The 13,027-nt window shown below is 48.3% G+C and overlaps 1 protein-coding gene across 1 annotated transcript in view; it reads right to left on the bottom strand.

The window, feature by feature from the left end:
• LOC143694866 (histone-lysine N-methyltransferase MECOM-like) overlaps nucleotides 1–12,163 on the bottom strand; it is a 147,859-nt gene extending 135,696 nt beyond the window's left edge. The window contains exon 1 of the mRNA XM_077183721.1: nucleotides 11,873–12,163. Coding sequence (XP_077039836.1) covers nucleotides 11,873–11,909 — 37 coding nt within the window. The 5' untranslated portion in view covers nucleotides 11,910–12,163. The remainder of the gene's footprint in view (nucleotides 1–11,872) is intronic.
• Nucleotides 12,164–13,027: the final 864 nt, after the last annotated feature.

Raw genomic sequence — 13,027 nt, 5'->3', positions numbered from 1 at the left:
TACAAGGTGCATAAACAGAGTGGGTAAAAAGGCATCAAATATTTTCTTACTCTCTCTACTCTGTGGAACCAGGAAGTGCAACCTATGAAAAGGAAATCCTGTCATTGGAATGAATATTCCTTTTTTTTTCTCTAGTTTCTTCACCTTTTTTCTTTCCCACGGTGGTCTCTGCATTCCCTTGTTTCATTCAAGCTGCATAAACAGCACTGAGCAATGATGAGGTCTAAATTCTGTTTAAAACCCCAGAAAGGGCTTTTAAGGTTATATCTGAGTCCTCAGACCAGTTAGAACTGGAAGAAATGTCTGTGATTTAGTGTCTGATAAACAAACCGCCAAGGTCAAGATGGCATCTTCTCCCATATCCAGAACCACTTCCCTCAACATTTTCAGCTGTTGCATGTATCAGCAGTACTCCCTCCAGAGCCCAGCCATGTTTAATTTCCCTTCTATAAATGACTTCCCAAAGAGAAGTGGGTGTGAATTATTACATTGTAAAATAGATTTTTAAAGATGGGCCATGCCAAGCGTAAAATAGTTATTGTGTGAGGAGCAAACATAGTGGAGGTTTATCCTGTGAATTCTGCACCTAGGTTTACACATAGCCAAAAGGCTGAGGGACAAGTGATTTTAATAGCCTGGTTTAGAAAATGAGCGTGGAGATTGCGATGATCACCTCACCTGTAAAAACCAGGTGTATTATTAGTTTGTAACCAGGTGTATTTCTAATTTTAAATACCTCTTAAATGTATTTCAAATTAGAAATGCTTCACCCTACAAAAAGAAGTGTATGTTGCTCATCCCTGGACCTGGGTCAAGTTATTCCTGTTTTTTTAAAGGACTATCCCTTCCAAGGAATACCCAGCCAGGCTGGGCTCAGCCTCCAGCCTTCCACAGCAGAGCTGAGAGCTGTTGCCATGTCTTGCCCAGTGGTCTGATCCAAAAGTCAATCCAGGTCTGATCCATTTTGGGAACCTGGAGTGTGTGGCACTGCTTCCCACGGCAGATCCAAGCACTGGAGGACCTTGGCTTCTAACATTTCTGCCTATTTACAAAACATTGTATTGAAAATCGTTACGCTGGTAACAAAATTGCAATCAGAAGTCCGGAAATTGCTAAATAAAGCCCATTTTACTGCTTAACTTCAAGGAAAACCATAAAATTATCAGTCCTCCCTTTCCTCGATATATTTTCTTCGCAGTTTGCGATGCTCCATGGGGTATTTCGCTATGTGAACTCCGTGACAGTTTGGCTCCAAATTATCCGAACATAAAACTGAGCTTATGGAGCCTCACTCAGAGGTTGTGTGGACCCTTTTTATTGGCAGGGACTTGAAAAGAACCTTAATAAACCTTATAGGCTTGAGGGACTTTTTGGTTGCTGGCTCTTGCCAGCCCCACCGCTCAGGTCCCTCTGGCAGAGCCCGCATGGAAGGCAGGCTGGAACCACAGCCCAGGGGTTTTATAGGGCTGGATTACCTGCCGGCGTTGCCTTCTTCCTTCCCTGAGAATCTCAGAGCTGTTTTCTTTGAAAGCAAGCAGGTGATGCTGCAAGGTTACTCATAGCTTAATGCAGCTTGATCACCCAAGATTATGGACACGGCCAAAAATAATAGGGTCAGTTAAAACAGAGCCAGGGGGGCTGTTTGCTGGTAGGGGGAAAGGGCTGATGTGATTAAAGCTGGAGCACATCCACCCGTGTGCAAGCCATGGAGTCCTGACTCTGTGGATTTTCCTTAAAGCATCCATTTCTCCTCGGGATTTTATTACTGCCTCCAGTGATGCTGTAATTGCACGTGTAGGGCAGCAGGCCCCAAGTTTAATCTGCATTTCTCAGGGCCTAAGCTCCGTCGGGCTGCCCGTGTTTGCACAGAGCTCAGCACAACAGGCTGGCTGCATTCTGTGGTTGCTGTTTTAATTCAAGTTATAATAAATAATAATGTCAGGTTGGAAATAAATCTTCTGTGTTTGGTCCATGACTTGATCCTTCAGCTTGGTGCATGGTAGAAGCCCCAGCTGGGAAGGTTTGCTGCATCCCATCCTGGGTCTGACTCTCACCACCCCTTCTGGCTCTGTCTCAGCTCAGTTCTCACTCAAAGCATTGCTACAGTACAGATAATTTCACCTTTCCTCTCATTCTGAGGTTGGTCACTGATATTAAAGACATTGTACAGGTTTGTTCACTCAGCTCTCTTTGATCTGCATCATCTGGAGTGACCTAGCGCATCATTTCTTCATTTCTCAGTTACCCTGGATTTACTAGGAAGCACAAACTCATGGACAGTAATTATTCAAGCAGAGCATAGCTGCTTAATAGCATTTTCACAGGCAGCCAGTGACTACTGAAATATTGCTTTCTATATGAACTGAAAGAATCAGGACGAATATCTCATGCTGTTTATATTTTTACAATTAAGAAGTCTTCATTATTGCTGTAAATCATCATTATCATGTCACAGTAACAATGAAACAGCAAAACTAAAAAGCAGTGCAGTTAGCTCAGATACAGCTGATATCACTTTGCTTTTCAGTGTTGTATATTCTTAGACCAATGCTCCATGCCAGTCCCTGTAGCCAAAAATACATCAAGCGCCTAAAAAAAGTAAAATAGAAACATCACTTCAAAATTATTTCAAACAACATATTTCCTTTTTTTTTTTCCTTTATACAGAGCCACAAAGAGAACGGGAAAGATTAAAACTCACCAAAAGCATTGCTTAATTCCTCACCAAGGTGCAAGTAAATAAAACGTGCCACGGTAAGTTCAAATCGCAAAGAGTTTTCGAGAGGGGAAGGTGAATCATTTCTGTCAAACGCTGGAAATGTTAAATGGTTTTTAAATCAAAAATATAGGCACCACCAGTGACCCAAGCTGTGCTTTAGACATGTTTGGGGTGATTTTTTTCCAGCAGTCAGTGCTTGTCCCTCACACACCTTCTGTTTGTCTGAGATGAAATCGGGAGGCAATAAATGGAGCACTTACTGGAGGAACCAGGTACCTTCAGCAGCAGAGCTATTGGTTCAGAAGGTACAAATCCAGGCTGTTTGGAGAACCACAGCCCTTGGAAAGGAGAGCCCTGCAGTGCAAGCCAGGGGTGCTGGACCCCTCCCACACCCCCCAAGTGACCACCTCAGCCCTCAGAGGTCCTCAACCCACGGGAGAGATGGAGCATGGTGGGAAACAAGGATTCAGAGCCACCACAGTCCCCCCATCAGCAGCGTTCATATTTCATCCTAATGGCTAAAATGACTCTTAAATGAGGCCAGATTATAGGGCCAACCTAATTCACTTAGACTGATGTAAATCCAGGTATCTGTTACAGCATCACATGTTGGGGCTCACCGCAGAGCAAAAGCTGCTGATAACCCCCCTCCCCCAAGGAGGAGGGGAAGCAGATTCCTCCCAGCCAGAGCCAGTCCAAGGCCCGTTGAAGTCGGTACAAGCTCCTTCAGCTCCAGTGGGTTTGGGACAAGGCCCGCAGCGAGCTCTGGGCCAGCTCTGCTGCCAAAACGCAAAATCCTTTTCCATTGGCTTTGCCAGTTTGGTGTTAATACATGTGTGAAGGAGCTTGGGGCAGGGGAGGAAGTTTTTGAGGGTTTGTTTTTTCTTTAACTGAGGAATGATTTCACCCTTGCCAGCATGTGGACTTTGTGCAAAAGAGCGGGAGAGGAGGCGGGAGAACTTTTTCCTGAAGCCATCAGCTCCCTGCTGCAGCATCCCAAGTGGATGTATCCATCACAGGAGCCCCTGGGTCCCTAAGGCCAGCTTAATCCCCCTCTCTGTGCTGCAGAAGGGCAAATCAGGAGTCATGGGTGGGCATCAGCACAGAGCCCTGCTCACCACACCCAGCTGAAACAAAAGGAGAGCTGATAAATACAGGATGTGGGAGAAAAGTATTCCTTGGACACCAGTGAGCCTGCCATCCCAGTATAACAGGACCTGCTGCAAGCTGGTATCATTTTTATCCCATTTTCCCTATAAAACAGCCCTGCCCTGAGCCGCCCTTCAGCTTTCTCTGCCACTCAGCACTTTCCCCACTGCCGAGTTTTATGTTGCACATGTCCCACACAAGATGCTGTTGCCCCTTTGGCTTTCCAGGGGAAGGGCTCTGCCTTCCTGTGGCTTTCAGAGCATGTAGCCCAGCCAGTCTCAGAATTAAACTGGGGCTTTTCCAGGCTGTCTCAGTATAAACAGTTTCAGTAAGGCACATGTTATACGGTAAGATCATCCGAAACCAAACATTTTCCCACTGCACACAATAAACATCCATAATAAATTACATTATACAAAATATATTTATGGCTAATTTTTTAATTTAAACCACCTGGGAAATTTTTGTTAGCCTGGTTGATATGAAGGTCTCAGTATTCTGGTAATCTAATGATATCTAATAGACAAAATAGTATGATGTTACAGCAGTCTCAAAGCTTTCATTTTCTGTATCCTTCTCAGAGATCAAACTGGCAGAACCCATATTTTTTGAAATTTTATACATAATTGGTGATGCAATTGCCAAAAATAACCTATTCATAGAAGTCTTGCTCTTCTGGTTTCTAACTTACTGTAATCACGGAACAGAGCAGCGCGCTGCTTTGCAATGGAATATGGGTTTGGGTCAGGGAGCAAGGGCTACGATTGTGTGGCAGTTTCCATTCTGTGGATTATTTTACAGGCAATTTAAATTTAGTTTGGAGTTTAAACAGGGCTAAAATGTAGTGCACCCATTCAGACATAAAAGCAGTTCTTCAGAAAAGAAACAAAGCTGTAACTTGGGTATATTTCTTTGCTGAACCAAAATTTTGCTCCAATATAAGATTTTCTAAACAAAAGCTATCGGTGTCAAAGGAGACAACAGTGCTTCTGTTGCATAAATTAAGCCCAGAACTGTAATCCTTCCACCATAAAACTCTCATGCTCATCACAGACCAGCAAGATTTCCAAAAAGACTCGAGATCATCCCAGATCTCTCTCCAGCCAATACAAATCCCAGCTCAAGCCGTGCTGTGGATCTGCAATGAGCCCTGGTGGCTTGGTAGTTGCTGGACTCATTTTAAAGTGCAGCCCATAGCTTTAGCTACTTCCTTGCCTCCTGTTGTTCCTGGGACTTGGAGGCCATGTGGTACATTTCAGCCTTAACTCTGAATTTCCTTTATTCAGAGATCAAACTCTGACATTCCCTCAAGGTAGTGGGGGTTATGTCGTTGTGTATATCCCAGTTTAAAAGATAATGCTTCACTGAAACAGACCACAGCATTAAACCCTGAAATAAAACGAATTGTATTTCACTTCCCAACTCTTATTGCTGGATTAACTCACATTTCTTTCTCTTTGTTACATATTTAGCACCAAATACAATATTCATTGCAGGCTAGCTTCCCTCCTCCCACACGTATCCGTGGCTGCCCTTTCTTCCAGCAGCACTGGAGAAGGCAATGCCTCGGCACAGCCTGGAAATGCAAACAAAAGGGAGGGAACAGAAAGTCAATCAGTGATCAGACAGGGTTTCTTTATACCCTGAGAATTTTGATTTTTTTATTTAAAATGGCAGTGCAAAGAGACAGAGTCCTGGGGACAACTCCACCCACTTCTCCTTAGATTCTCCATCCTCTTGCCCACCTTGCTGCTTCTCTGCCAGCAAACACCTCCCTCCAGCAGATCCTGCAGCAAAGGGGTCCTGGAGGTGCTTCCTGATGCTTACTGGTCTATATCATGATCTCTACTGGTCTTGGCTGGGTGCTAGGAGCAGCAGCAGCAGTAACCTGTTGCACAGGAGCAAGGTAGGAACCCACTGGAAATCCATCACAGAGCAGCGATCAAACCACCGAGCCCAGACCCTGCTCTCCATACCCAAACCTCAGCTCCTCCACCCTGTTCCTCCTGCCCATCTTTGAAAAACCCATCATTGCCTCTGCCCTCAGAGCTGGGCACTTGTGAGGGTGCCTGTGATCCAGGTAAGCAGTGCTGAGGATGGAAAACACTTTGTGCCAGATGTTGGTTCTGTGTCGTCAGAGCTGAACCTGGGTTTTTTAATGACCATTTCGTTTTTAAGTGCATTCCTGTGATCCCAGCCTTGAGCTTATGTCTCCATATGAAACTGCACTGCTTTAACTGGGTGCATAGATTATAAAACCAGGAAGAGTGGTCTGGTCTGCTACCCCTGTACAACACAGGCTACAGGAATTCCCTAAATTAATTCCTGTTTGGATTAGCTCATATCTTTTTAGAAAAACAGTCAACCTTAATTAAGACAAAGGAATTCCACTGATGTTGAAACCCACCCAGCTCTCAGTAAATAGTTTTACTGGTTAAATACCTTCACTACTTAAAATATAAACCTCATTTCTAATCTGCATTTGTCCAGTTCTAGCTCTGTCTACTGAATAAAATGACACTTGCATCTGCTAGTTTGAAAACCATGTGGGATTAAACCTCTTTCTGCTCTTCATAAGCCACTTCTTTCCTAACTAAACTGAAATGATGTAAAACTGATTGTATTAAATTACAGCAAAAGAACACTGACTTGCTCCAAAAATGACAGCAAACCTAGTTAAATTTTAAATAAACAAATATTATGAATTCTTGGTTGGAAACCTAAGTGTCTGAACAAGCCTTTCCAAAGCTAAAGTACATTTGTTTAAAAAGTGGTTTACTGCAAAGCAAGGCAATTTCTGTGGACAAGGTTTCATTAGCTGAGATTTATAAAACTCCATCTGCTTCCCCACTGCCCTTTCCTCATGCACCTGGGGCGGGAGCAACCACCAACATTTTCTTTCTCCCACCACATACCTGTCCTGGCAGAAAATTCATTCCAATTTCTTCTTCAGCAACTCAGACAGCTTTATCAGGGAGCTGTGCTCCCCAGGACAGGCAGAAATGCCTTCTCTGTCCAGCTACCTTTACTTCCATGGGAAGGCAATAAATATTTTACAATGGATATTCCTGCCACGGAAGCACACAATTAGTGTGTTTGGGAAGCATCCCAGGGACCAACACCCAGGCTCCTGTATATCAGTTCTGTGTTCCCTACAGAGAATTTCAGAGCCTTTGTGGGTGTACAGATATTGGTGTCAGGACTACAAGCACCCCAGCAGCCTGTGCATACCACAATCTCTCTCTAAACTATGCACTGTACCTATATTAATTACAATTACAAATATCAAATGGATTTGCCTTCTTTTCTCTGTATGTGCAAACACAGACACAGCTATTATGCACATAAATAAATATATCTCCGTGGCATAAGCAGAAAAATGAAAAATATGTTCTGAACACACGTGTGTGCACACCTCTCCATAAGCACAGCCACATCCACACTTACTGAAATAAGTAGGTGAATAGGTGAATATGAACACTAATAGCCATTTATGGCAAACAACAATGAAAGCTGTCCCTGGAGCCCGCCTAGGGTAGGGCAGCCAAAATGATTGAGTATGTACAGGGCACTGCTGCAGCAATGGCACTCACTTGGGCCTCCTTTTAGAAATGATTAATATTTAACCGACTTGGTGAACCTGGCTTTGGTTTTAGTTATGATTAGATAACAGGGTGCACAGAGCTGTCCCTCTGAGGACGTGGTGGGATGTCCGAGCAGCTGCCAGTCGTGCTTTGTGAGAAGACAGACAGAAAGTGAGAAGGGGAGAGATAGGAGACAGTGAAAAACAAAAAAAAACAAAAACCAAAAGTGCTCAGCTCCGTTTGTGTTTGTTTAGAAAGAAAAGGGGGAAAAGCAGCCCGAGAGGCCGGTGTAATAAGATGCTGTAGCTTTCATGAAAGAGGTGAAATAATTTTAAACACAGACACACAATGAGTTTATTTATTTAGAAAGTTGTTAAATAGAGTCTGGGAATTCAAATATTCAATGTTGACATTGTACAGAGCTGGCGGGGAGCCAGCCCCGGCTCTCCAGAGGGACCCAATGGCCACGGCGCCCAGGCCCTCGCCCCTCCCAGCCCACTAACTAGGTAAAAGCCATTAGTTATACCCACAAGCAATATCTGAATCCCAGTCAAATAATGTTGCCTCAGCCAGCCAACTTCAAAGGCGTGTAAGTGTGTTTGGCTTTTTAGTGCTGGAACTGCAGCAATATGTCACACTTTTGAAAGAGTTTTGTAAACAGTTCCTTCCCCTTTGTAGAAACATTTCTTAAGTTTCTTGTACCCCATGTAAACAGCGTTAATTAACAAGGGTTACATTTTTCATTTACAAGCAGGGCTGTATTAATAACGGGCTCGCCTTTCGGACCGTCCTTTTCCTTTGTGTCCTTTCCCTGCCCGGGGTGGCCCGGGAGAAGCCAGGAGGCACCGCAGGGCTCAGCCCCGCCGGAAAAGCTGGTCCCAAATCAGGGGTGGCTGATGGCCCTGAGTGAGTGAGAAGGATAGAAAGGGAGGAGAGGGAAAAAAGGGAAGGAGGGGAAAAAATGGAGGAGGAGGGGAAAAAATGGAAGAGGAGGAAAAAAGAAGAAGAAAAGAAAAGAAAAGAAAAGAAAAGAAAAGAAAAGAAAAGAAAAGAAAAGAAAAGAAAAGAAAAGAAAAGAAAAGAAAAGAAAAGAAAAGAAAAGAAAAGAAAAGAAAAGAAAAGAAAAGAAAAGAAAAGAAAAGAAAAGAAAAGAAAAGAAAAGAAAAGAAAAGGAGAGAGCAGAGGAGGAGAGAAGGAATGAAGGAAGGGAGCGAAAAGCCACACGCGCACTCTCCGCCCTGAAAAGGGTTAATGAAGCGCCTGGTGAAAATATGCCCGGCATATAATGGGATTGTCTGGCCCGTCCCCGCAGCCCCCGTGCCCGCGCAGGAGCCGCCCGGGGACAGCGCCGCACCGGGGGTGCCGCGGGCCGGGCCGGGCCGAGCCGGGCCGGGCGGTGCCGAGCCGGGCCGAACCCGGTGCCGGGGCGGTGCCGGCCCGCGGCAGCAGCGGCGGCGGGGCCGGGCCGGGCGGGGCGGGGTGCGAGGGACAGAGGGACCGAGGGACAGAGGGACAGAGGGACAGAGGGACCGAGGGACAGAGGGACAGAGGGACAGAGGGACAGAGGGACAGAGGGACCGCCGGCCGCCCGCGCTGCCGCCCCCGCACCGGGCCCGGGGCATGGGCAGCCGGTGCCCGCGGCGGTGCAGGCGCCCGGAGGCGCAGGCGATGGTAAAGCGATGGCAAATAAACAGCCTCGCCGAGAGGGCCGGCAGCCGGGACACGGCAAACATCTCCCCGCTCGAAAACAAATTCCCGGACAGTCTTAAACAGGCAAATAAACTTGCCGGCTCTGTTTTTCAATCAAGCCTTTTAAGTACTAGACTGAGGCAAATTACAGGCGCAGGAAAACCTGCTGAAACTTAGGAAAGTGCTATTTTACTATCTCAGATGGTTAGAGGGATCTGGATCTACCTTGACTGCACTAAATTGCCTGTAAAAAAGTGGTGATAAAGTGTAAAAGTAACAAGTGCCTCCTTATTCACGTGTGTTCCCCTAATCTGATCACCTTCTGTCTCTTTATGAGGCTACTGGGTGGCTGGGGCTACCCCGGGCCGGCTGCAGGGCGGCGGCGGCCCGTGCTGGGGCGGGGGTTATTCGGGGATACGCTTTCACCAGGCGGGCACGAACCCACCCGAGTGGAAACGCGGCTGCCCCGGGGGCCGGGGCCTGTCCCGGGGCGCGGGTGCCCGCGCAGGTGCAGCGCGGCCGCGGCCGGCCGGGCCCGCACCCCCGGGCCGCTCCGCGCCCCGCTCCGCACCGCCCGCTCCCGAGAGTGTGGCGGGCAGACCGACTGCAGCGTGTGCTTTCCCTTATTTTTACAGCTGGACATTTAAAAAATTCACTGGCTATTCCCCGCGTGGCTCTTTTTGTTTCTTCTGAATTATTTTTCTATTTGTTTGGTTTTTTTTTAAGAGGGGGGCAAAGCCTCGAAATTATTTTTTAGCAATTTTACACTGAGGTCAAGAAAATACCCTTCAGGTATTCTCCCTTAATTAGGAGGGAAAAGCTTGCCTGGGTATTGGAGGCAGTCACGCAATCGGGGCGATTTTTTTGTTTCACGCATAAAGCAATAAAAGTGAAATAATACAAACAATGCGCTTTATCCCGATCTGTATCTTTTTCCACGCAAAAGAGTGAAGGCTGCAAAGTATTTTCCTATTCCTAACTCAGACAGAAAGAACTGAAAAGCTAAAACCTTTTTCTCTCGAACGACTAAATTAAAGAGGTCGCCTCCAGCCCTCCTTCCACTTGCCATGAAACTGAGACGCTCTTCGGGGGGGAAAGAAGCAGCTTTTCGGAACACAAAAAAGAAATAAATCCCGGCTTTTTAAATATGATTTCCTTTATGAGTCGATTGTAACCGAAGGATTATTTAATGCAACACATCTGTCTAGGAGGGGAAAGTGCTGCTGCTGCTGCTGCTGCAAGACGCGCAAAGTTTGCAGTCGATCGGATCTCGCCCGCGGAGCTGGAGCCGGAGCAGGAGCAGCAGCAGGAGCCCTGCATCGCTGCGCAGCCAGCAGAGCAAGGGAGAGGCGAGGAAACCTGACGGATTTTGTCGGGGATGGGAGATTTTTCCCCCCATAATTAGCTCCAAAGGACGGAAGGCAACCTTGAGGTTTAAAAATGTATTTGTTTTCAAATTGAGGGCGCTGGACTATCCACTTTGAGATCACCTAATCAAACGCAGGTTGCTGCTGTTGTTCAGGTTCAGAGAAAAGCTGATGATGATCCAGAGACATCTTTCACTTCCCCTTTTCCATGCTTCTCTATTTTCTCCCCCTTCACAAATAAAGTGTAAATAAGCATCTGCTTTTTACGTCACTCAACTTATGCAACATTTCATCTGACTTTTTTTCCTCCTGCCCATTTTTTTTTTTCACTCGGGAATGTGAGTTGCCATCGCCATGGATATCAAATGAAACTTGCCCAGATGTGTCAGAGAAAATAAAGACATCAGTTGCTTTTAAAATAGGACGCGAAAGCTGGCAAAGTTTTGTTGTTGAATCCCTCCGGTTTTTTTTTTAAAGAATAAAAATTAAATAAAAAAAAAAAAAAAGAAAAAAAGGAGCCCCAACACTGCAGCAGTTAAAAGCAGAGATCCCTATCATAAAGGAGAAACAGATGGGGTGAGCGTAAGACAAATAATTAAGTAAGTCGGGCTTTGCGTGTGGACGGCCGAGCCCTCGCCTCGCGGAACACAGACCTTCGGGCGGCCAAACTGTATAAAAAAGTGCTGGAAAAGCGCCTGAAATTACAACATTTACATCAACTTTTCGCGGGTGACTCCAGCGGGCTGGGAGGCGCTCCGCGCTGCCCGGCGGCCCCGCTGTCCCCGCGGAACCGCGCGGGGCATCCCGGCCACGCGGAGCGGCCCCGCCCGCCCCAGGCGCTCCGCTCGGGGTTCCGTGCCCGCCGGGAGCCGCTTTTGGGCACGGACCCGCGGGGGCAGCTCCGCGCCGGTTACCTGCGCCCGCGGCTCGCCGCCTCCCCCGCGGAGCCGCCGCTGCCCCTCGGCGCTGCCGCTCCCCCCGCGGCCCCCGGCCCTGCGGCAGCGCACAGCGCCCACTATAGGGCCCGCAGCCTCCCGCACCCCCCTCCCCCGACCCCCCCCACTCCAGCCCCCGGCGGCGGCAGCAACTTCCAGCGCTCGCCACTGAACTTTTCCTCAACTCCTTCCCCACCTCCCGCCGACCGCCCGCAGCCCCCGGCCCGGCTCCGGCCGCCGCACCCCCCGCCCCGGTCCCCGCCGCCGAGCCGAGCCGAGCCGAGCCGGGCCGAGCCGGGCCGGGCCGGGCCGGGAGGCTGGGAGGGGATGCTGCAGGTTGCCTGCGAGCTCCGCGCCGCACCAGACATGTCTATGCAACATGGCAGAGAGGGAGGGTGAAAAGCCAAGAGAAAGGGGTATTGCACCTACTTGCGGCCAGCTTCCTCGCCCTGCCCTTGGATCGCATGCTGCCAGTCCCGCGGCCGATGCTGGCGTGGGCTTGGGGTAGGGGGGGGGGCTTTTTTTTTTTCCTCCCGGAGCTTTTCCTCCTTTTTCGCTCCCCCTCTCCCTCTCTCCTCTCCCTCTCCCGCACACACACTCTCCCTTTCTCTCAATCCCGGCTCGCTATCTCTCCAGCATTGTCAGTTTGGACACCTTCGCACATGCGCACGGGCGGCTCCCCCCCGCTCTTCAACATTTCAGCGCCGCCAAAAAAAAGTTTGCAGCGATCCATCACCGCCGGTGGGGACCCTGACAGCCGGCACCGGGGCCGGGACGGGCCGGGACGAGGCGCGCAGCCGCCGCCGGGCTGCGCCACCGCGGCCGCGGGGCCGCCGCTCCGCCGCCTGCGCACCCGGGAGGGCTTGCAGCGGGGGAGACCCGCGCTCCCGCGGGGCTACGGCTGGGGGGAGAAGCGACACCTTTTTTTCTGCCTTTTTTCCCCCTTTTTTTAATGGGATGTTAATGCTGTTCTGGAGTCTTTGCAAGGTTTAAATAGTTTATTCTCACCCGGCAGCAATTACCGTAGATCTTTCCGCATATAGAGGCAGAGAGATATAATTTGATTACATGTTTTATTATGTATGCGTACCATGAAATCGTACACTTTCCCGGCGCGCACACTTTTTCGCCACCTTGAACTCGGCTCAGCCACCACCAGTTGGGCAGAAAAAAAGCGTTTTAAAAACAGTAACACCGACCGCTCTAATCTGTTTTAATTACAGGGTTTGCCAATCAAAGAGGGAACGCGCAGAAATTGGGAACTCCTTTAGGGGATGGCTGTGTCCGAGGTATGAATCAATCCAAACTACGTATAGATTTTCCCCCGGTACAACCTCCTTGCATTAAACAGTTTTGTTCAATACCTTCCATGCGCTATTTATGTTCCCATTAATATCTGTTGCAAATCCTGCCAGACACCATAAAAGAAAATTACAATCTTTCAGACTCGGGGCTGCGCCAGTACATACACGCTGCTCAACTTTTTGTTTTAATAAAATCCTCAGCATCGCCCCTTCCCCCTTCGATCCCACCTCCCACCCCCCGGCTGCCGGTGCTGCGGATCGGGGCCGCCCGCGGAGCCCC

Source organism: Agelaius phoeniceus, chromosome 10, assembly GCF_051311805.1.
Source record: "Agelaius phoeniceus isolate bAgePho1 chromosome 10, bAgePho1.hap1, whole genome shotgun sequence".
Lineage (NCBI taxonomy): Eukaryota > Metazoa > Chordata > Aves > Passeriformes > Icteridae > Agelaius > Agelaius phoeniceus.
The sequence above is the reverse complement of the archived record's forward strand: the minus strand, read 5'-3'. Positions and strand labels throughout refer to the sequence as shown.